This window comes from Camarhynchus parvulus, chromosome 5 (genome assembly GCF_901933205.1).
Source record: "Camarhynchus parvulus chromosome 5, STF_HiC, whole genome shotgun sequence".
In the NCBI taxonomy this organism is placed as follows: Eukaryota; Metazoa; Chordata; class Aves; order Passeriformes; family Thraupidae; genus Camarhynchus; species Camarhynchus parvulus.
The window spans coordinates 53,778,146-53,799,921 of record NC_044575.1 but is presented as its reverse complement, the minus strand read 5'-3'; the positions used below and the strand labels follow the sequence as shown (position 1 = coordinate 53,799,921).

At 38.6% G+C, this 21,776-nt stretch overlaps 1 protein-coding gene across 4 annotated transcripts in view; it reads left to right on the top strand.

The window, feature by feature from the left end:
- The window catches only part of JAG2 (jagged canonical Notch ligand 2), a 68,600-nt gene extending 47,143 nt beyond the window's left edge, over nt 1-21,457 (top strand). For 2 of the 4 annotated variants that reach the window (XM_030948870.1, XM_030948872.1), the window contains 18 exons: nt 774-887; nt 1,450-1,563; nt 2,095-2,141; nt 2,420-2,593; nt 4,956-5,106; nt 5,384-5,548; nt 6,098-6,211; nt 7,239-7,352; nt 7,727-7,840; nt 8,779-8,895; nt 9,540-9,567; nt 10,424-10,509; nt 12,712-12,825; nt 13,022-13,137; nt 14,323-14,568; nt 15,008-15,139; nt 16,147-16,303; nt 19,170-21,457. In XM_030948870.1, coding sequence (XP_030804730.1) covers nt 774-887; nt 1,450-1,563; nt 2,095-2,141; nt 2,420-2,593; nt 4,956-5,106; nt 5,384-5,548; nt 6,098-6,211; nt 7,239-7,352; nt 7,727-7,840; nt 8,779-8,895; nt 9,540-9,567; nt 10,424-10,509; nt 12,712-12,825; nt 13,022-13,137; nt 14,323-14,568; nt 15,008-15,139; nt 16,147-16,303; nt 19,170-19,642 — 2,576 coding nt within the window. In that variant the 3' untranslated portion in view covers nt 19,643-21,457. The remainder of the gene's footprint in view (nt 1-773; nt 888-1,449; nt 1,564-2,094; nt 2,142-2,419; nt 2,594-4,955; nt 5,107-5,383; nt 5,549-6,097; nt 6,212-7,238; nt 7,353-7,726; nt 7,841-8,778; nt 8,896-9,539; nt 9,568-10,423; nt 10,510-12,711; nt 12,826-13,021; nt 13,138-14,322; nt 14,569-15,007; nt 15,140-16,146; nt 16,304-19,169) is intronic. The other 2 variants (XM_030948873.1, XM_030948871.1) reach the window with 1 other exon arrangement.
- The last annotated feature ends 319 nt before the right edge of the window (nt 21,458-21,776 follow it).

Genomic DNA, 21,776 nt, shown 5'->3' with positions numbered 1-21,776 from the left:
TCTTTCACTTTCCCTGTCTTTTAAGAGCTGAGCATTGGCAGAGTGAAAAGAGGAGGGTTCTGTGCAGCCCACAGTATTGACTCAATGCAGTTGAGATCTGTTATCAGAAAGTTATCAGAAGCATAGCTGGACTGTATCCAAAGAAATGCCCTTTGCCAGAGCTTGTTTGTCAATTCCTGACTCAGCCACGCTGAAGCAAAATACAGAATAGTTTCATTTCGAGAAATATAAATGTGAAGGTCAAAGGTTCTCCCCTTCCTTAATAGCAGAAAAGTAGATTTGCACACTTAAATGCTTAAGTGTTTGGTTCAGAGGACAGAGAAGTGGTTGAAATGTATTGTGGGACTGTATTGCAGTTTGCATGTTGCTTGTGGTTTAGAACACAGGGTACTTACCTGTTTTCAAACAGCAGCTGTCCCCAAAAATAAAAAAAAAAACAGAAAAACCAGCCTAAAAACCAAACCAAACAACCCTGAAAATTACCAACCACAGAACCAAAATTGGCTAGATATGTGTCACAATCTAAAGATGTGGCTTTCAATGATCATGCAAATTATAGGTAGGTTATTAGGTTATCTGATTCTTGTTTGCTGTTTGCTGATCTTCTCTGTCACAGAAATTGAGAAATCCTATATAAAAAATTATGTTAGCTGTGTTAGTCTGTGCAAACAAGCTTAGGCACATTCTTCCCCTTCACCTCAAACTAACTTAGAAGCAGAACCTGTTAAGCCAAGCTTTAGGCTGTGTGATGGAGTCCCCCTTTGCCTTTGCAGATATTGACGAGTGTGCCTCGAACCCCTGTGCTCAGGGAGGGACCTGCATTGATGGTGTCAATGCATTTGAGTGTATTTGTCCACAGCAGTGGATTGGAGCAACTTGCCAGCTTGGTAAGTAATTCTACAGCTTTGGAGACCACTGGAGATTATTCCTAAACAATGAATAACTCTGTGTGTTTCTGGCATGGTTTTTATTGAAGAAAATGTAGAATATGCATGTTGTTATTGGTATCTTAGCTCCTCTTTAGTAGATCTCAATGCCAAAAGTTTCAAGTGGATCTGTAACTATTTAAGCCCCAACTTAAGCTTACTTGTAATAGGTCTTTTAGAATGCCCCATAACTTTTCTGTGGCAAAATGCAGCACTGGTGATGGTAACTCCTTTTCCATGGTGGCAGAACAGTGACTAAGCTTGTGGAGGCCAGAGAGGGATTTTCCCTGACTAACAAATTGCCTTTTTGAGTTTTGGCCAAGGGAAGAGTAAGATAACATGCATGTGCTACTATAGGCAAGTGTGCATTAAAATCCTGTGGTATATAAATGGTTTTATTGCTCTACCAATGTTTAATATGAGCTTCTGATGCTGGGATTGCATGGACACTTTGCTTGGTGCTGTGGTAATCTGTTTCTGGGTTTGTTCTTTATTCTATTCTTTATTTTCTCTTCTTTCACAGATGCTAATGAGTGTGAGGGGAAACCCTGTGTTAATGCTTACTCTTGCAAAAATCTCATTGGTGGATATTACTGTGACTGCATTCCAGGATGGACAGGAGTAAATTGTCATATCAGTTAGTATTTCTTTAGTATGTATGTTGACTGTAGGATGATTTGTTCTTTAAAAAATATTATAAGTGATAGTATACATACTTTAACAAAAAAAAAAAAGCCATTGTCAGGATTTTTCTAACTTCTAGCAATGTAAATTGAAAATACTGTTTGAAAATGTATTTTGAAAGGTAATTGGTATTAAAGTGATCTTAGAGATGCACTTTAATAAATCTTTTGACTCTTACATGTTTCTGAATGATATATACTGATTCAGTTTAAAATATTATTAAGCTAAAATGTTAGATATGAAATTAACTGATATTGATGCCTCATGTTTATTACAATGTAGTAGAAATAGAGAATGTCATCTTCTATTGGTTATTTTTTAAAAATAGGAATCTTTTAAGACATCAAGAATCCTTCCTTTCCATTGAAACATCTAGAAAAAAACCTTTTTGAAAATCACTTGTTCTCCATTTTTGTGCTAAACCTATACTTTACAGCTTAGTCTTGCAGTCTAAATTCTAATGCTTTGTATATTTTATCCATAGATATAAATGACTGTCACGGACAGTGCCAGCATGGAGGGACTTGTAAGGTAACTCTTGTTCACTACATTCCATGTTGAAAATTAATCTTTGTCTGACTGGTTATGAGTTTTATAGTTTGCAATTACAGTTTGGTTAAATAAGTTCAAATGTTAAAAATGTAACCCTGTACTTGCAGAGTCTTGCAGCGTCCGTTTCACAAAATAAAATTCTGTGGTGCTGCTGCTGTCTTCAAATCCAGAATACAGAAGTAGCTTGAATAGTTGTGTGCCAAATTTGTCAATAAACAAATCCTTCTACTTTTGCTTCTTTTCCCTGCTCTGTGAAGGATGAAGTGAACGGTTACCACTGCTTGTGCCCTCATGGTTTCACAGGAAAAAACTGTGAGATAGAAACCAACGAGTGTGAGAGCAATCCCTGCCAGAACGGGGGCCGCTGCAAAGACCTGGTGAATGGATTCACTTGCCTGTGTTCCCAGGGATTCTCAGGAGTCTTCTGCGAGGTGAGGGCAGTGCAGACATTACTGCAATGCTTGTCATGGACTGAATTCCTGAAAGAAATATATCTCTGGGTTTAAATGGGAGTAACCCAAGGCTGGAGCGTCACTGCCTGTCGTAGCTGTTACCTGATACTCTGAATAAGCAAATTTGTTGTGCAGCGCTGTCATAGTAGCTGGAACACTTGAATTTGCAGCCTGATAAACTGCAAGTTGTTGTCATATAGGTGTTGGCCTTCCTAAGGGTTTTAAGGCTGCAAGTATTCCTTAAGCTTGAAATGTTTTCTTTTGCAATTTTCAGGACCTGTGTCCTTTTGTTACACTGAAGTGCTTTAGATTCTAATCCTAATAATGCTGAGGCACATAATTGAATTGCCCTTCAACTAATCCTACTGCTATTGGTAGGAGTAGAATAATTATATATCAATTATTTGTATTATATATAATGGTGATGATTAACATAATTACTAAAGGCAGGCAGATAGACAAGTATTAGCTCTCAGAACTCTCTCTGAGATCATTTTAGGAACATGGAGTTCTAGTGCTTAAGGACTCAGATCTGAAATATTGAAGTCTTAGTGGTAATTCCTGAAGTAATTCATGGTAAAGAACATATTCCTCTTTTCTAGGGAGGACATTAGGCTTTTGAGTGTAGAATTATTTTGCATTAAGTATTCACTTTCTGGCTTTTGCTGATAGTAAAATTCATCTGGATGTTATGCTTAGTATCAAGTGGAGGCAGTAGGCTAGAATTTTGTTGGATTTGCTCCAGAAATTTTTTGTTGAGGATATTGGAGTGATCTCTCTTAAACACTGAACTAATTTTATTCTATGTTATTTGCATCATTAAAGAAGTAGTGCCCTCATTTTATTCAAAATTTAAAAGGACTGCAGATACCAACCAGTTTAATCAAACTGGTGCAGCACCTAATAGCTCATGAACTGTTTGTGCATAAGGATCATAACTTAAGTGCTCTACTCTGGGCTGATTCATGCAATACTGTGTAATTAAAGTTTTAGCAAATGTGCTTGAATAATAGGGGGGAGTTGGCTGCTTGCCTTGTGTGCTGCAGGAAATATCTACCATTGATTCCAGATGCTAAAGTACCAGCTACTGAACTTGCATTGGGAAGGGGAAATTTACACTAATGGAAGGAAACAAATGGAGACATCTGATAGAGGAGATCTGAGAATCTTTCTCAGACCATAGCTATTTTTTTATAGCTTGCTTTGAATGTTCTGTGTGAGAGCACGAAATGGTTTGCTAAAAATTTTCTGTTGTGACTGGAATTGTATGTCCTCCTCTGAATTAAATACTTAACACCTCCTTCTCCTTTGGCTAGTTTGGCATTTTTCTCCTATTTAGCTACTGAGCTGCTAAAAATAGGGATTGAAACCTCTATTGGACTTAGCTTTCAACTTTACAGACATGAAATTATCTTTCTCCCAAGAGAGATGTGAAGAAGGAAAAACTGACTGGAGGGGAGAAAAGCAATCCTTAAGAAAAATTATTTGGAGGAAAGACACTGTGATGTAAAAATATCCCTTTTGAGGCTGCTTTGTGGATTTTGAGACCAATTTAGGGCATCACAAATCAGTGATCTTGTGTGTCAGGCTAAAGCAGAAAGCAGCAGAATTGTTTTGTTCAGCAGTGTCTACGTTAAACATTGTATAATGAAGACGAGGTTTAAATTTGGCTCTCTGGATCAGATGGTCAGAGTTCAAAGTGCAACTCATGTGACTATGTGTAAATTGGTGTGCTGATGGTATTTTTTTAAAATAAGGTCCTGAGAAGTTGGGTCTAACTAGACCTACTTTGAGCAGGAGGTGGGGAGTAGCTGACCTCTAGAGGTCCCTTCCAAGCTGTGTGGTTTTATAATAAATTCTATGTGTTAATTGAGATGGGAAGAGAATTTGCTCTAGGGGATGGGATTTTGTTCAGGTTCTGTGCATTTTGAGTCTCTTGCAGACAGGAAGCTGACAAGTGCACTGGTGTTTAACTTGCCTTGTGGCACTTGGTACGTGGGTGTGAAGGACAGAGAAGTGACTTCTAATGATTCAGAGAAGTTGCAGTAAGGTGTCTCCTAATGGCTTAAGTAATTATTCACTGAGTTATTGCAAATGTGCTTGTTCAGCCTCCTCCAAAGGAGAATTTTTTAGCAGCATCAGAAATGCTTTGTATTAGGATCGACTAAAGTAGGCTGAAGTTTCTCTGTCTTGCAGGGTGGAATGCAATATTTATGATTCATAAACCTTAAAACTTGAGGTTCTTTGTACATTAGCTTCATCTGTGTCTCTGGCAAAGCAGATAATGCTGCTTACTCCTGGGAAATGAAGCAGCTGCTGCTAACTGTGGTCTCTCTTACAGATTGATATTGATTTCTGTGAACCTAACCCTTGCCAGAATGGGGCTAAATGTTATGATCTGGGAGGAGATTATTACTGTGCCTGTCCTGATGACTATGATGGAAAAAATTGTTCTCATCTCAAGGACCACTGCAAGAACAATTCTTGTAAAGGTACCTGCTGTTGTCCATAAATCTGTCTTGGTGGTAGTACATTTTTAAAAAAAGGCATTTTGGGGAATAGTATAATGCAGAAATGTTTTTATTGTATTCACTTGGCCTTCATAAAACAATGAGGCAGTGAGAGGAAGTGCTCCTCATTTATGAAGATCTAGACAATAACATAGCTAACGTAAAATCATATTTAGTTTTAATTCTTGTAAAACTTTTTAAAACTAAACTCTGGTTGGTGATACAGATCATTAGTCTAAAGACCTCGCTTCTTTTTCAGTAATAGACAGCTGTACAATAGAAGTCTTCACTAATGCTACCCAAGAAGGAATCCGTTTCATTTCTTCCAATGTCTGTGGGCCTCATGGACGGTGCATTAGTCAGCCAGGAGGGAATTTCACTTGTGCCTGTGACAGAGGTTTTACTGGAACATACTGTCATGAAAGTAAGTAGGAGCTCATAAAAGATTATTCCTTTTGCTCTAAATTTATTTTAAAGTTAATGCTGTGAAGCTTTGCAACATAAAATAATGTCAGTAAAGTTGCATAAGGTGCCGTTTCAGATGTACTGCTTGAAATTGTTTCTTCTGGTAGCAGTCTTTGTAGTGGTTTGCATTTCCTATGTGATAGAAAGCTGATTTTAGTCCAGCTTCAGTGTAAATGTGTCTGTAGCCACTACCTTTATGCACAATCTTACAAGCCACAGATTTTTCCAACATGAGAATACAAAGAGGGGACCAGAACTTGTATTGCTGGTCTGGGTATTTTTAAACCCCTGGATGTTCTTGCCAGGTAAGTGTAATGCTCTGGTTGGACTTGACTTGCTATATAAAAGACAGTACAGCCAGAAACACTACCAGATGCTTGAGCTTTTCTTTTGCCTGTACAAATGCAGTAATAACTTTGTGCTGCTTTTCCTAGAGACACAAGTATAGATCAGTCCTCTGAGTAGGTGAAAACAACCTTGAGCAATAATTGTTGACTTTTTGTTGCAGATATCAATGACTGTCTTGGGAAACCTTGCAAGAATGGTGGGACATGCATTGATGAAGTTGATTCATTTAGATGTTTCTGCTCAAGTGGCTGGGAAGGAGAGCTGTGTGACACAAGTGAGTACTGCTCAGTGTTGCAGGGCCAAATGATGCAGCCTTGTTGTAGCAGAGATGCATCTGTCAGTGTGTGCTCAATAATGGGGTAGTTTCTGTCTTCTATAATTGTCTTGTTTGCAGAAATATTTTCAGAAATACCTTCAGGTAGCTGCTCTAAAAGACTCAGCTCCTTTAATAGGAGCAGAATCTGATTCTTTGGTATAGTTCAGCATTTATTTCAGGAGGAGAAAATTTTTTGTCCTGGGGATAGGCAAGAGTGCTGGCCAGGAAGTGAACTAGGCCAGTTCATGGTTAAGACACCTCAGAGGAAACTGCGGTTGTTTCTTTTTCTGCTCTGAATGAAGCCTGTTCTAAAACATGATGGCAAGGACTTGCTGAGACTTATTACAGGACACGGATCAATTAAGACGTGAAATATATTCTGAGCAGCTTTTGGCAGCTATTGCTGTCAGAACAGCCTTTTGTGTGGTCTAGATGAAGTTTGTTCTGGAATAATTATGTTCCCCCTATTAAAATGTTTGTCTCAAGTGAAAAGAGCTTTCTCTAAAATCCATAATTGTGTAAGTACGTCTAATGTGTTCACATATGTATGTATGTGGTTAAGCCACCTCTAAATGGCTGTAAATCTGTGTTTTAAAACAGAGCAGAACAAGGGAGCCTTTACTGTCCCTCTCATCTCCCAGGATGTCCTGTACTGGGGCTCCTTTTCAGGACACTGTGGTCCCTACTAGAAAGCTCTTTCTGAAGTTCAGAATACAGCTGTTTGTAAAAACAAAGCTACTTTGGTGGTTTACTGAGAAGCCATACTGATGAATGCTCCTTCTAAGCTGTCAGAAAGTCATAATTCATGTTGTTCTGTATTAAATCAGAGTATTTTCCTTGCTTGTGTAAAGATAACCTCATAATAATGAGGATTGCTGTCTTCCTAGGTAGTACAAAATGTATTTTCTTTATAAAGAGATTTTTTTTCTGTTTTCTCATGGCCTTGGCTAGGCTGCATCATCTAATTTGAATAACTTTTTTTTAGATTTCAATGACTGTTCTCCTAACCCATGTCACAACGGTGGCCGATGCATTGATTTGGTAAATGACTTCTATTGTGAGTGCAAGAATGACTGGAAAGGCAAAACTTGTCACTCACGTAAGTGTTCCTTGCTTTGATCTTTAGAGTACCCAAAGATTTATTTTCTTCTCGTGGGACTGGAGTTCCTGAAATTTAAAATAAAACAATCACAGTGAAAAAAATAGGTGCACTTTCGTTACCCCTTCCAGTTTCCCGGTCACAAAATGGAACATTTAAAAATGTATTCCTTCATGTAGTGAAACAGTTTCGTGAGAGATGTCCTTAGCTTCCATTCTTTGGGTTGTTTATTGTAATACAGCAAGCAGAACAATGTGTTTCTGATACTGGTGCATTTAAATACAAAGTCTCTTTAATTTTGTGATTAAAAAGTACCTGTTTCTAACATTCAGCAAGACCAGTGGAAATTAAAACTGCTTTGTTGTGCTGTGTAGGTGAATACCAGTGTGATGCAAACACTTGCAGTAATGGTGGGACATGCTATGATGATGGAGACACATTCCGCTGCTCATGTCCTCCAGAGTGGATAGGAAGTACTTGCAACACTGGTAAGCTTCTAAAATTGTCTACAGATGAAGCAGAGAAATGTTTAAATAAACAACTGTTTAGTAAACAGACACACTGTTCTGGCTGGCCAGTTCAAAGTTGTTCCAGTTGGGTGGTGACTGAAATTTAAATAATTTCTTCCACTCACCTGACATGATACTGATTTTTAGGAAGCAGTCCTCTGGCTTCTTATATTGTCTTTTCCATAGCTTCTCTCCTAAGCAGTTTTAGAAAACTTGGACTGGTGTCTTGACTTTTGTGTTGGTTTTAGAGGCTCTGTGTAAAGGTTTTCCTGGGAACTTAGTCCCCTGCTTGGCTTATAGAGTCACAAGGTTTGTGATCATGGGGTGTATGAGCAGGCATACCCAGGAAAAATGAAATTAGGAGGTTCTTCCTGAGGGATTTGCAGAGTTAATGCCTGCTGTAGGGAACTACTTGATTTTGGTTTTTTTCCTTTTGGAGACTAAATATAGTATCTGTGTTGCATCTTTCTGAAAATGAAACTTCCATTATGTGATCAGGAGGTTGAATGAAGATAATTTAGTAGAGTTTTTCTACTTTTTGGATACAATTGCAGCTTTTAACCAAAACCTGAGCTTTAAATACTCGTATTTTATTGCAAAGAACACCTCACAGCCTGGGTAACTCACTGCCAAAGTAATAATTTAGCAGTACTTGAAGAATGCTTACACAAATGGGGCAGAAAGGAGGTAATTCCTTTTTATGAAAATTTCATGGTTCAGTTAAACAATTGAATTGGGACCATGGTGAAGGTGGTTGAGAGACTGTCATGTGATTGAGTATTTCTGGAGGTTTTTTGACCTTTTTGTAAGTTTTTAACTGTTTACTTAAATGCTGTTTAGGACTGTGACACTGACATATCCAGATGATAGATACTCTTTGTTTTCTGGGCTAACAGACACCTTTTCTGTTTTCAAAGCTAAAAACAGCAGCTGTATTCTGAACCCTTGCATGAATGGTGGAACGTGTGTTGGCAGCGGGGATTCCTTCTCGTGCATCTGCAAGGAAGGATGGGAAGGACGCACATGCACACAGAGTAAGGCTTTTCTCTTTCTTCCCCTGCATCCCCCTGGGATATTGGGAGTGTCTGGCAGAGAGCTGTTAACTGAAACAAAGCAACTTTATGGGGTTCATGTGCCAAAATATCTGAATCATTCAGAGTGGGAGGTAGGTAAAGAAGACGATGCTCGAGTAATGAATGAAGAGTTTGTCGTGCTGCTTTTTGCATCCAGTCTCTGCCAAAATAAGATTCTTGGCCTTCTATAAAAATACAATTTTGGAAATGTGTGCAGAGCAGAAAAAAATAATAATTTTAATAATGAAGAGTATCTGGAAGGCAGGCAGTAGTGTATAAGCCATTTTCTCTAAGGATAGCACTTAACTACTTTGGCATACCAAGACAATGAATTGGTTAGGTGGAGTAAAGCCTGTAACCTCAATTTTTATTTTTTCTCCCAAGGTGTGACTTTGGGAGTGGGAGGGAAACTCTAAATTTGAGTTCTGTTTTTATGCTGCCTACTGTTGATATATATGATAATTGAACTTTTTTTTCAAGTGTGGAAGAAAACATTCAGTTCTGTATATTTCTCTTATCAAATATAGTGGCTTCTGAACTATAGTGTTATATTTTAGAAAATAAATTGTGCCACTATTTACACTAGCCAATATTCTTTTTTCTAGACACCAATGACTGCAACCCTCATCCATGGTAAGTACGTGAACTCCAGTCCTGTACCTATTGTGAAAATACAAGAGAGCACAGTAATATGGATTTACATTACAGATTGGAACTAATTTTACTCTAAAATAATTGAAGCCAGCCTCTGTAAAATATGTTATAACCTTTTTTTTTGCTGTGCCATATTCCTTGACAGCACCAAAGACCACAAATCAATCATGAGTTGATTCATGTATGAACAAATAAAAGTATTTTAATGTAGCCTCCATGGTGGAACTGACCAGTAAATTACAATAATAGGAAGTGAATCGCATACAATAACATTTGAAGCATTTGTAATTGGATAGAGTAAAAAATGAGAAATCAAAACCTGTTGTTTACAGTGAATAATTTTAAGTAATATTAAAATGTGCTGTTGGACCAATTGCTATGTGTAAACATTTTTAAAAACAAAACTGAATTTTTGGGAGATAAAATGGGAATATTTTAAATACAGAGGCTGATATTTATGGTTGAAGGGGAGAAAAACTGATGTGGATGAAACAATCTGCCTTTACTTTCTCAGTTGTCCACTCTGATGCCATCATCTGTGCTTCATGTATTAAAAAAACAACCAAATTTGGAAAACCTTGGGCTTTCTTTGTATTCCCTTGAAAGAGCTGTTTTACCTCCCTGAATTCTGTGCATGTGCTTCCTCATGCATCTGTAGGATGTTGCTGTTTAGCTGCTGACCTGCTAAGCAATGTTGTTTATCTAGCTGTATGCTTTTGCTCTTGATAGAAATAAATTGTCCCCCTTAAAAGCAGCAGAAGCTTTAATTAACAAAGCTTTAATTGACCAATGAGGCAATGGAGATGGCTTGTTGAGCACCCTTTTTTATTCACAGTTACAACGGAGGGATCTGTGTTGATGGAGTGAACTGGTTCCGGTGTGAATGCGCCCCTGGCTTTGCTGGTCCTGACTGCAGAATCAGTAAGTACCTGCATGGTTGTACCACTCTGCACAAATTGGAAAGAACACCTGGTGACCCTTTTTACATTAGCTCAGCTGAATTCCAAATAATGAAGCAGAAGCCACCTGTTAGCCAGGTATTGATACCTTGTAAATAATAGCAGGTTATGGTCTGTTACTCATTTCATTAAATGGCTCTGAAATGAGTTGGCTGAAATCATGCTTAGAGACTTGATTGCTGGATTTTCTTGGATAATTCTGATGTTTCTGGGGTGCTGGCTTCATAGAAGCTTAAATTTTAAATATTTCTCTGTTGATAAATATCTTGTTGGTAAAGATGACATACATCTGAATGTGTTCCACTTAATGTAAGAAACCAGAATGCACTGAGACATTCCAAATGGAAACAAAAACAGTGAGTGTAGTGCTGGCACATGAATAACAGAAGTATGATAAAGGTCTTTTAAAGCTAGAAAACAAACCTGTTATACTGCAATTATTCTGAAGGGCAGAGGCCAAAAAGAAGGAGAAAAACAGACCCTAAAAGTATTTTGAAGTGTTGTGGAACAAGCTGGTGGGGGGGGGGTTTGTTGTTTGGTTGGTTTTTGGAGTTGTTTTGGTTTTGTCTTTTTAAAGGAATTTTACCATTTTGACTTGAATGGATATATACCTTTTTTTTTTTTTACTTTCTGCTTTGGAAGTTCAGACTTTGAACAGTCTGTAGCCTCAAGGCTTCTGGGCTTGGTCCTTCCACTCCATCAGTATGGTGATGTGCTTTCAAGTTGAGACTTCATCCTCATTCTGGCATACAGCAAACAAGCCAGCACTTCTGGGTGGAGGGCAGCACTTGTGGAAGCATTAGCTTAGTGGTGTCTCAGTTCAGAACCAGGCATGGCAATCGTTGTGTGTCTAGATCCAGATACCCAGAAAGGGATATTCAATTCTCCTTGCCTGCTGCTCTTCCCCTTAAGGCTAGGATGTCACAAATACAAACACTGTGCATTTGTAATGGAGCTGCAGACATTTTTTTACTTGTTTAGGCTGGTATAGATGGAAGGAGTAGCTCTGAAAAAAAACCTTTTGTGGCTGATTCAGAAACAGAGTTAAATCACCTTTTTCAGCATACAGAGGCTGGAGAATCTTAAACTTTTATAGTGTGAAGACAGGAGGAAAGAGTAATTGAACCCTGTTGAAGTTTAGATCTTAGAAGATCTTAGAAGTTTAGATCACTTTTGAAGGAAGTTAAAATAGAACTAAAACCCTTCCATATCTGTTGGATTGTTTTGCATTGCCTACAAGTGTAGCAGTCTCACTACTGCCATTTTTCATGTTCATTTTCAAAGTTCTGTACTTTAAAATGAGCTGATACCATGTATTGGACCAGAACTGGTGTTTAAACAGTTTTCTCTGGGGTTGGAAAGGGCATTCATACTCAATGGAAGAAAACTTTCAAAAGATGCTTTGGAAGAGAGATGTTTCTGGTTGAAAATGAAGCAGTTGGTGCCTGTGGCTCACAACTTGATGAGCTGGTTTCTGTTGCATAAATCAGTATTGGTCACTTCCCCAGGATAACAAATGACACATTGCTGTCCATCTGAATGGACCATGCTTCCCTGCCTTTTTCCATTGGTTTCTGTGGCTAAGCCTCTGAATCTTTGAAGGTTTTTTTAAAGAGGCTTTTATGCTAAGTATCTATGCATTAAATTAATCTACTCACTATTTCATGTGATTATGTTATGTGTTACAAACTAAACTGTTACTCTTCTGCCTTTTGGTCACTTGTATTGCAGCAAGTCACTTATTTGAGCATTGTTGAGCAAGATCATTGTTCAGTTCTTGCACTCTGATAACTTCATGAAAACACATGCTTTTGTGTGAAGCCTAAATGTCTGAGATTAGTGCCAGAACAGGATGTGGCACTTGTTCTGTAGGTGAATGTGGACAGGCATTAACACCTTCAGCTGTCCAACACCTCTGCTCTGTGAGATGAGTCAGCATATGACTGCTGTTTTGATTACCAGAACTTCAATTAGGGTGCAATTATGAGAAATCTGTTGCAGGGTATTGCTGAAATGGCAGAACTGTTTAATTACAAGATTAATTCTGTAGCCACGCTGTCCTTTGCTTTTACAGAAAGAAGGTACTGTTAGATTACACCTCAGTAAATTATTAATTACAATGTCCTGTGTCCTTGTCACTGAGTTTTACCTATTTTCTGTCCAGATATTGATGAATGCCAGTCTTCTCCTTGTGGGTATGGTGCCACCTGCATAGATGAAATAAATGGATATCGATGCACTTGTCCCCCTGGAAGAATTGGTCCTAGATGCCAAGAAGGTATTCTGATATCTGCTATCAACCTTTACCCAAAACACAATAGGGCACAACGTAGCCAGTATAAAGTTTATATACAGTAGTCTGATATGTAAGGAACAGTAGCTAATATTTTTAATTTAAATTTTTATAGTATTTATTATATAACTTGAAGAGGTGAAGTGTCTGAATGTGCTTTTTGTTTGTTTTTTCTCTTTAGTGATTGGAATTGGAAAGCCTTGCTGGCTTAAAGGAATGACCTTTCCCCATGGCAGCCGGTGGGAACAGGAGTGCAACAGCTGCCACTGTTTGGATGGACGTATTGACTGCACCAAGGTAGGCATTTTGGCCTATTTTCTTAAACTCCTGTGGCTGAAACAAACTCACTGTTCTTCATACACCAGTTAGTCTTTGTCTCCTCTAAATTTCCTTTTTTTTTTAAAGTGGCTTCCTGTAAAAGTAGTTATGGATTTTCTTTAATATCATAAGTTACTGTCCTGCTGTCAACCTGCTAGAACAGGCTCTCTAGACCACTTGCTGCAGAAAATAAAATATGAGTTGGAATAAAGGATAAATAAATCACACTGCTGAAGCTTTGCAAACACAGTTTTAGAACTCCTAATTTTGTGATACTGAGTGAGAGAGTTCCACAGGTGGAGGACATGTAGGAAGAAATTTTTTGCTGGGTATTAACTGCCTTTTTGTGTTGTTCTTCAGTACCTTTATGAATTGAGAGCTTTCAACCTTTGTATATTTATTGTGGACTAGATCCTGGTGGTTTTGTGACTGATTAAAAGAAAGGCCTAAATGCAGATTGAACATGTGCCTTAAATTCAACTCATCCATGTGTGGTATTAGGTTTCTTCCAACGCTTGCACTTTCTTGCTGACAATTGTGCTTGAAGAAATCCCTAAGTTCTAATAGCCGTACAATACTATGTAGGATCTTAAAGACTATGTGGAATTGTAGAATATCTTGAGTTGGAAGGGATCCCCAAGGATCATCCAACTCCAGTTCCTGGAATGGAGCTGTGTTTGGAAACTGCTGCACCCCAGTAATTTGTGGGTACCAGCAAACTGTTACCATTTGGGAGCATGGTTGGAGTGGTTGTGCTTATCACCAATGTGCATCAGGTCTTAATATATTCTGCATTCTCTGGCAGGGTCTCAGTTTTGAATATCGAGGAAATTATTCTTCATGGCGATATTGCTCTTTCTATATTGTAGAAGCCTAGAGGACTAGATTAAAATAAACTAAAATTTCTGTATAACTCAGTTAAGTGGGACAAATCTATAAAATCTAAGGAGATATGCCCAGTCAGTGGTTTCTCAGATTATCTTTGCACAGATTTTTACTCTTGTGTCTGTACTAAATGTCCTCATTTTGTGGAAGAGCAGATCCATCTGCTAATGGAACTACAGCACTATCAGAGACAGATATTTTTCTGTGTGAATTGCTTATTTGGATTTGATGCATGAGAGCAACTACCTGTAACAGTGCTTCATTCTTTTTATTTCCTAGGTGTGGTGTGGAAAAAAGCCTTGTCTGTTACACAAATACTGGGATAATTCCAATAACCAGTGTCCCATGGGTCAAGAATGCCAGGAGAAGTATATGAAATGCTTTCAGCCACCATGCACAGACTGGGGAGAATGCAGTGCCTCTGAACCTCTGCCTATCAATATCAAGTGTCTGCCTAATTCTGGGTACTTGGACAATGACTGTGCTAGAATTACTTTAATTTTTAATGGAGACAAAGTCCCCCAGGTGAGAATGGAATTCTTAATGAACTGTGGCAATATATGTAGGGATCTATTCTATGTCACAGCATGCAAGATTAAGGTTTCTAGTATGACTCCTTGCTATTATAAGCTTGGAAATTTAATTACTAGACTCCTGTTGCTTTTAATTGAGCTTTGTCTAAAGGGTGAGGCAAAATTTGGGTTTGTACTGAATATTCTGTCTTCTTGAGTCTTGAAGAACTATTTACATTTCAAGATGGGCTCAGACTGTACTAACATAATCATGCAAGCTCAGTTTTTTGCCCTTCATTCAAAACCCTGTTCTTCACTTTTCTGCCCTTTCTTACTCCCCTGTTTTCTGCCTTCATCAGTTCTTAGCAACTGCAAGAACTGTGAAGATCCTTATTTTGACATGCTATTTTTTACTTGATCTAAAATGACACAATCTCCCTTGCTTCTAACAGGGCACTACAACAGAAAATATCTGTTCTGAAATCCGGTATTTACCAGCTACTAGGACTGTTTCTAGGGACAGAACTCTGATAATATTGTGTGATCCATCTTACTCCACAGAGAACGCAGTGGAAGTTGCTATTGTAAGTATGAGACGTGTGTGTATATGTATACAAATATGTTTTCTTATTAGTTTTTACTGGGGAAGAAGTTGTTCAAGCTTGTTTCACTTGAATGCAGGTGGACCTGTGGCCTAGTCTTGTCTGCAAAGCAATTTTGTGATCTCACAATTTCCTACACTGCCAGAGAGCTCAAACTGCAGGTTTTGTTAATGACAGATGGCTACTACAAGCTCATGATAAATTACTTTAAAGACCAGTTCAGCCCAAATTAGTGAACAGGTGTCTACTTGTTCTGTCAGAAATCTTGGGCTCTTGACCTTCTCAGCAAGGAGATATGGTTACAGGTGGCTGGATTGTTCTTGTGAAGAGGTTTCTGCTGTGCATTTAGTGCATGGCTGCTTCAGGGATGTTCTTTAAACACAAGGTACTAAGTGAGAAGTGAAAGAAAGGTGCAAGTCAAGTAGATGAAAGTAACTGTTGCCCTAATGAGCTAAAGACTTATTTTAGATGCATTTACAGCTCAATCACTCCATGCCTGTGTATAGCTTAGTTTTCAAGAAAGAGTTAATCTTCATGGTAAATGTTCATGCAGGCAGAAGCTGGACTGTATGTCTCTGCTAGTACTGTAAAGAACATTCTGAGCCACAGTGCAGGGACCAGAGTGTATGGTATAAATAGAGCAAACTGTTATTAGTCCAAGCTTCTATCTAGATAATCCACATGTCTTGAACTGCTCCAAACTATGACTAAGTTTAGCTCATCAGTTTAAGTAACGTGGAAGTCACTGCCTATGCTTTGAGGTATGTTAAATTACCAAGTAGGTGTGCTACCCACCAAGTCTGACACTGCATCTGCAGTTTGGGTAAAGCCAGCCATGCTGTTGCTGTGGTAAGCTTTTAGAGAACTGTTTGTAGCTACTGTCAGGCAAATTGAGTGAACTCAATTAAGATATTGCTGGATTTAAAAAGTACACTTCCATGGTTAGGTGACTGCAATAACTTCTTGCTTTCCCCCTTCACTCCCTTTAGTCCTTTGTCCCACACCGAGATGAACAAGATAACAGCCTCATTCAGAATGCTGCTAACACAATAGTCAATGCCATCACCAAGCGACAGAACAGCACGGTCATGCTGGCAGTAACCGAAGTCAAAGTGGAGACCATCGTTGTTGGAAATTCATCATCAGGTAAGGTTCCAGTGCATACCTCCTCTGTGGTGTGTTTTTTGTTCCTCTGCTGTCAGACTTCTCTTATCTTTGTTTGCACATTGGAGAAAATGATCCACTAGGTTGTGTTTTTAGTGGCTGTTACTCACTGAAGAGAAGGTGGCTTTGCGATCAAGATTCTGTGCTTGTGTGCTAGTTTAAACTTCACCTCATCCCTAAGTGATATGCCCAGACACTCTTGCCATGGTTTTGGCTCTGACTTCCAGCCCAGCTCTCCAGCCCAAGCACACCTTTTATAAGATCAGGAGTTGTTGTGTGCAGTTCCAAGCCTGTCCAATTCTCCTACATTAACTTTAAACCAGCCTTAGCCCTTGATGCTGCTGCACTGAGGCTGTGAGGAAATGAAAATTCGGGGAGAGGGAAGGTGTGGTGTGATACCAATCTCTTCTGAAGTGCTCATGTGCTATTAATTTACCTTAGCAAGAGTTAAAGATGTCTAGTTTCTTCCAATACTTGGCTATGATGTAAAACTTCGCTCTCTTTTTCAACATGTGTTTCTCACTAGAGTACAGCTGGCTCGAAATGTAGCATTCATTCCTCTTTAAGAGGATATGATGTGATTGGAGACCTTTATCTCCAAGAGCTGTGCCAAACTGAGTTATTGGAGGTTTTGCATGCCTGTGTTCTGCCTGGGGGAGGCAGGAGATGGGCTTGTGGAAGACCGCTGGTAGGCTCAAGTTCAACCAAGCCCCAGAGTGAAAATCTTACAATGGTAGGAGGCTCTCCCGACTTTTTCCTAGACCTCCCAAACATAATCTTCTGGAAGATCTTCCATCCATAGCCTAAACAATTAGGAGATTGCCTGGTTCCACTTCCCTTGCATTTTCCTTCTAGGAAATGCCTTTCATCTGTTAAAGTCTTGGCAAATGCACTGTTTCCTCAGCTCTCCTGAAGGAGTATGCTTGCCTTAAACAGCAGTTGTGTAGGAGATAAGGATTTGAGCTGGGATTTGGGCATGCCTCAGCCCTCTGGTTTTTCTGGTTGCTTATTAAATTCTAGGGCTAAAGGGCTGCAGATTACTTTGCCTCCCACCTCAATAAGATTTAAAGAGTCTCCCAAAATAGTGAATTAATTTGGGTTCTCTTGCAAAATGGTTTCCAGACTCCTCATTTTAACATGGGTGTTCAGTATTGACCACTGGCCCTTAGTTCTTAAGTGGAGTTATGAAGCAAACTGTAACCTGTTTTCGGATTTTATTTATTTTACTGCTGCCCCTTAATTGGTTGAGGTGGGTGAAAACCTATGAGAAAATGTGCTTGAGAGCCCTATGTGTTGAGAATCTCATTTGTGTGGGATGTTCCAGGTGTCTAGGTGAAGTTGATAATTTAGATGCTTCATTGATTTCCTCTAGCTTTAAGAAAAAGTAGTCTGAATTTGGAATCTGTATGCCAAAAATTCTGTATAAAGAACCTGTTACTAAGTGAACTTGGCTCCATGGTCATATGATGAAATAATAGATGCGATAGCAGTGAGAATGCAAGCTTTGTGTTCTAATCTTGGAGAAGCTGTTATGAAGAGCTCCTTTTTCTTTGAAGTATTTCTCCCATTCATGATTTAATGTTAGGTTGCTTATGAAAAATCAGGAGAGAATAGCAGTTATTCATGTGAATGCAATCCTTCCCATAACTGCTAAAATACAATTTTGAGATCTCTTGAGACCAGCCATGTTGGCAGTGTACTCACCTTCCTGTACCAAAAGGAAATGTTTGAGAATGTGTCGCATTCCACATAAGAATGTGCTCAGAAGGCACTTGAACATTAGATGGAAGGACTGTGGTGTTGAAACATTGGTTGTTTTTGTATAGTCATTTCCAGGTTATTCTGTAAGCAGATGTTGTAAAACTGCTGAGGGAATTTATGTTTGGATCAGGCATTAGAGTGGTGGGTTGGCAGCATTTGTCTGCAGAGCTGTTGAACAATCCCATTGCTCTCTATAAAAACAAAGCACCTCATCTATTGTTGCCCCTTACCATGTGTGAGTTTTTGCTTATCAAGAACAGAAAAAAGCTGTTATTCTCTCCTAGCTGTACAGTTCTTGAGGAAGGGGGGCAGAAGAAATCCAAATATATGTAAAATTTCCAGAAATATTTTCCTAGAGAAATAATCTGTGTGCATGTGGGAGAATACTATAGTGAGGTTTGGATTGAGAGAGTGGAGAAGAGCAATTGCCTCAACAACTTTTGTTTGCTCATTGAGCAGTGAAGACTCTTCTCCCTAGGGCAAATATTCTGGTATTTCATCCTGAGGTAGAACAGGAACTTGCTGAAGAATTCATGACCAATTTGGTTATGTAGCCCTAACCTGGATGTATTTGGAGATCATTGATACATAAATGTCTGTAGACACTGATGGTAAAGGACTGTTCTTTCTGGTGATAAATGCAGGTGCAAGTGCCAGTATTTCTAGAGCAACTTAGGTGCACAGTACTCCATTGTCTGCCTCCTGCTAGGATAAGGTTTTTCTTAGAATAAAAACCTTATCCTAGCAGGATTGCTCAGGTTTTCTCAGCCAACTCTGTACAGATGCTAGAGAAAGATGCTACTTTACAAAACCAGTTTGTCTGTTGGAGGGGACAAAAGATCTCCAATGGAGCTTTCCTCCCTCATCATTAATCATATGAAATTAAACTAGTAAAGAGCACTTTCAGATGGACCTGGTGCATTCAGGTAGTTTTTATTGTGCTGTAAAAACATCTGACTTCCTTTATCCTAAAAATGGTTGAGGGGATCACCTGTAATCAAGTATGGCTCCTTCTCTTGCAAATGTCCAGTGCTATATATCTTGTTCTGTTAACACGAGACTTTATTTCTTTCCATTTGCCCTCCAGATTATTTGGTTCCAATTCTTTGTGCGGTATTTAGCATTGTGTGGCTGACTTGTATCATCATCTGCGTGTGGTGGACTCGGAAGAGGAGAAAAGAGAGAGAGAGAAGCCGTCCTCCCAGAGAAGAGGGTGCCAATAACCAGTGGGCACCTTTGAATCCCATAAGAAATCCTATAGACAGATCTTACAGTAACAAAGACATTCGTTATGAATGCAAAAACTTCATATCTCCTCAAAAGAGAACTTGTGATGCAGTGGAGGAGTATGTAGAGTATGAGGAAGAGGAGGATGAAGAGGAGGAAAGAGATGAGGAAATGGACAAATTCCTCTCTCACAAACTTGCAAAGCCTTTGCCGACAAAGGTGTCTGACACATCAGAGAGCAGTCCAGTAAAGAAATCCCACCAAATAGGCAAAATGGACAACAGATCTGTAAAAAATGTGAATGCATCAAACTTTGAAGGCAGTAGAGACTAACCTGTATTTGGGATGTAGGCAGACTGCGCCTGCGCTTGCTGGGGAGGGGAAAAATTGACATCTCCACTTTGCATCAAGGACTAAAAATATCTGGAGTCAAATGTTCATAGTTTCTTTATTTTGCGTAAAAAAAATAAATAAAAATAATAAATAAAATTTATTTTGTTTCTTTAGCCTTGTATAAATTATTCAATGACTGTCAGATGAAAAAAAAATGAGTAATCTTTGATAGTTGCTATTTTTGTAAAGTTTACTTATAATACACTCGCTGTGTGGCAGAGGAGAGGTTGTATTTTCAATATGTGTAAAGTTTATTACAAAAGACTGTACACTGTTTACAGAATGTATTTCTTTTTATTACTTGCTCTAATTTAATGGTGGCTTTAAAACCTCCTGGTTGAGGAAATTGTGTGAACTTTAAACTGCTTTCTTGACTTTGAATCTCTATTAATGGCAGCTCACTGCACTTGTTACGTTAGTAGCTTCTGTAAGATTTTTTCCAAATTTGCCTTACACACTTTGTAATAGGAACAAAAAAAAATATAGAGATCTTTCAACTGTGGTTTAAAAGTGGCCTTTTTATTTCTGTTGAATTACTTTAGAATTGCAGTATTGAAGCATGTGACAAGTGCCTTGAGATTAAACTTTTTCTATAGCAACTGTCAAAGACTGCCATATCAATATAGTAAAATTGTGAGAACTCTAGGTTCCCCAACTGACACAGTTTATTTTCTAATAGTGAAAGTGCTTTTTTGTAAATATGTACATATTAAATGAATCACTCTGTATATTTGATTTAATAAGTTAAATATTTTGGTCTTTTTTTTTTTTACATGTCATTCCTTTTAATTTATGTTGCAGAAAAGGAGGTTCTATGGCAGTTTATAAGACTTTTTTTTGGTATTATGTCCAGATTAGAAAATGATGTTAATACAATCAATGTTAGCAATCTGTTGGTCATTTGTATTTACATAGGAGCATAACCACTTACGTGTAAATAGATCCAGAAATGTTTGTTTATCCCCATGTTCAGCCCATCTCAAGAACACTAACGGGTGCATCTACTGTACAGTACCAACATAGAGAGGCATTGTTTTTTCTTTTGTGAATATGTTAATTACATGTGGTATTACTTTTTTTGCGTTTAAATACAGGCCTAATGAAGGGAACAATATTTTCCTCAGTCTTGTTTCTGTTGTGCTTTATTCATCTTTCGCTCTAAAGGAAAAAGGCTGGCAAGCTCAGAGGATGGGAGTACCTCAGTAGAAATGGTTAAATGTTTTGGAAGGCTTATGCTTTTTTTTTTTTTAAGGCTTTTATTAATGCTGTTAACTGGGCAGACTGTACGTTTATTTTAATTACTGAAGAAGCATAACACTACATACACCTAGTTACCCTACCACTGAGAAGAACGGATACCTGAGAGTGTAAACTCTGGCCCACGAACAATGTAAACGTGAATGTTTTGAAACCAGTTATTTTATACAGGAATGCAGGATTTGCTTTGCAGGATCATCTGTTTTAGTACATTTTTTTGACATGTTCTTAAAAAAAAAACCTTTCAGAAAAGAAACTATTTATTAAAGCATTTTATAATGATGTTTGTTGTAACTTTTTTACTTGTGCTAAATATTCAAAACTTATTTTGATAACCTGGTTAGGAGTTAGTTTAGAAAAGGGTACTATCCTTCTCATGTTCCCCAGTATAATCCTGAGTATTTAAACCAAAAACACTTTTTTTCTGCTACTCTTGTAACTTTTTGTACTGTAATGCTGCTGTCTTCCATAATCTAATAAAATGATTCCCTCATTGTGTGTAAGATATTTCCGATTGTTGTTTGCTTTCTAAGTGCTTGGAGCTCAGATGTGACCAGGCTAAAGAGAGGAGGAGTGAAAGTCCCAGGTTCAGTTCCTGGTACTTCCCATAACCCCAGCGTGCAGCACTGAGCACCAGCCCTTCCTGAGCTGCACACAGCCTGTGGAGGAGGTGCTGTCCCCTGGGTCTCAGGGACACCTCCAGCTCTCCCTGCAGAGCACCAGGGCTGTGTTTAGCTGCCAGCAGTTGGACTGGATGAGCCCTGTGGGTCCCATCCAGCTCGGGATGTTCTGTGTGTTCCACGTTCCTGTTCTGCAG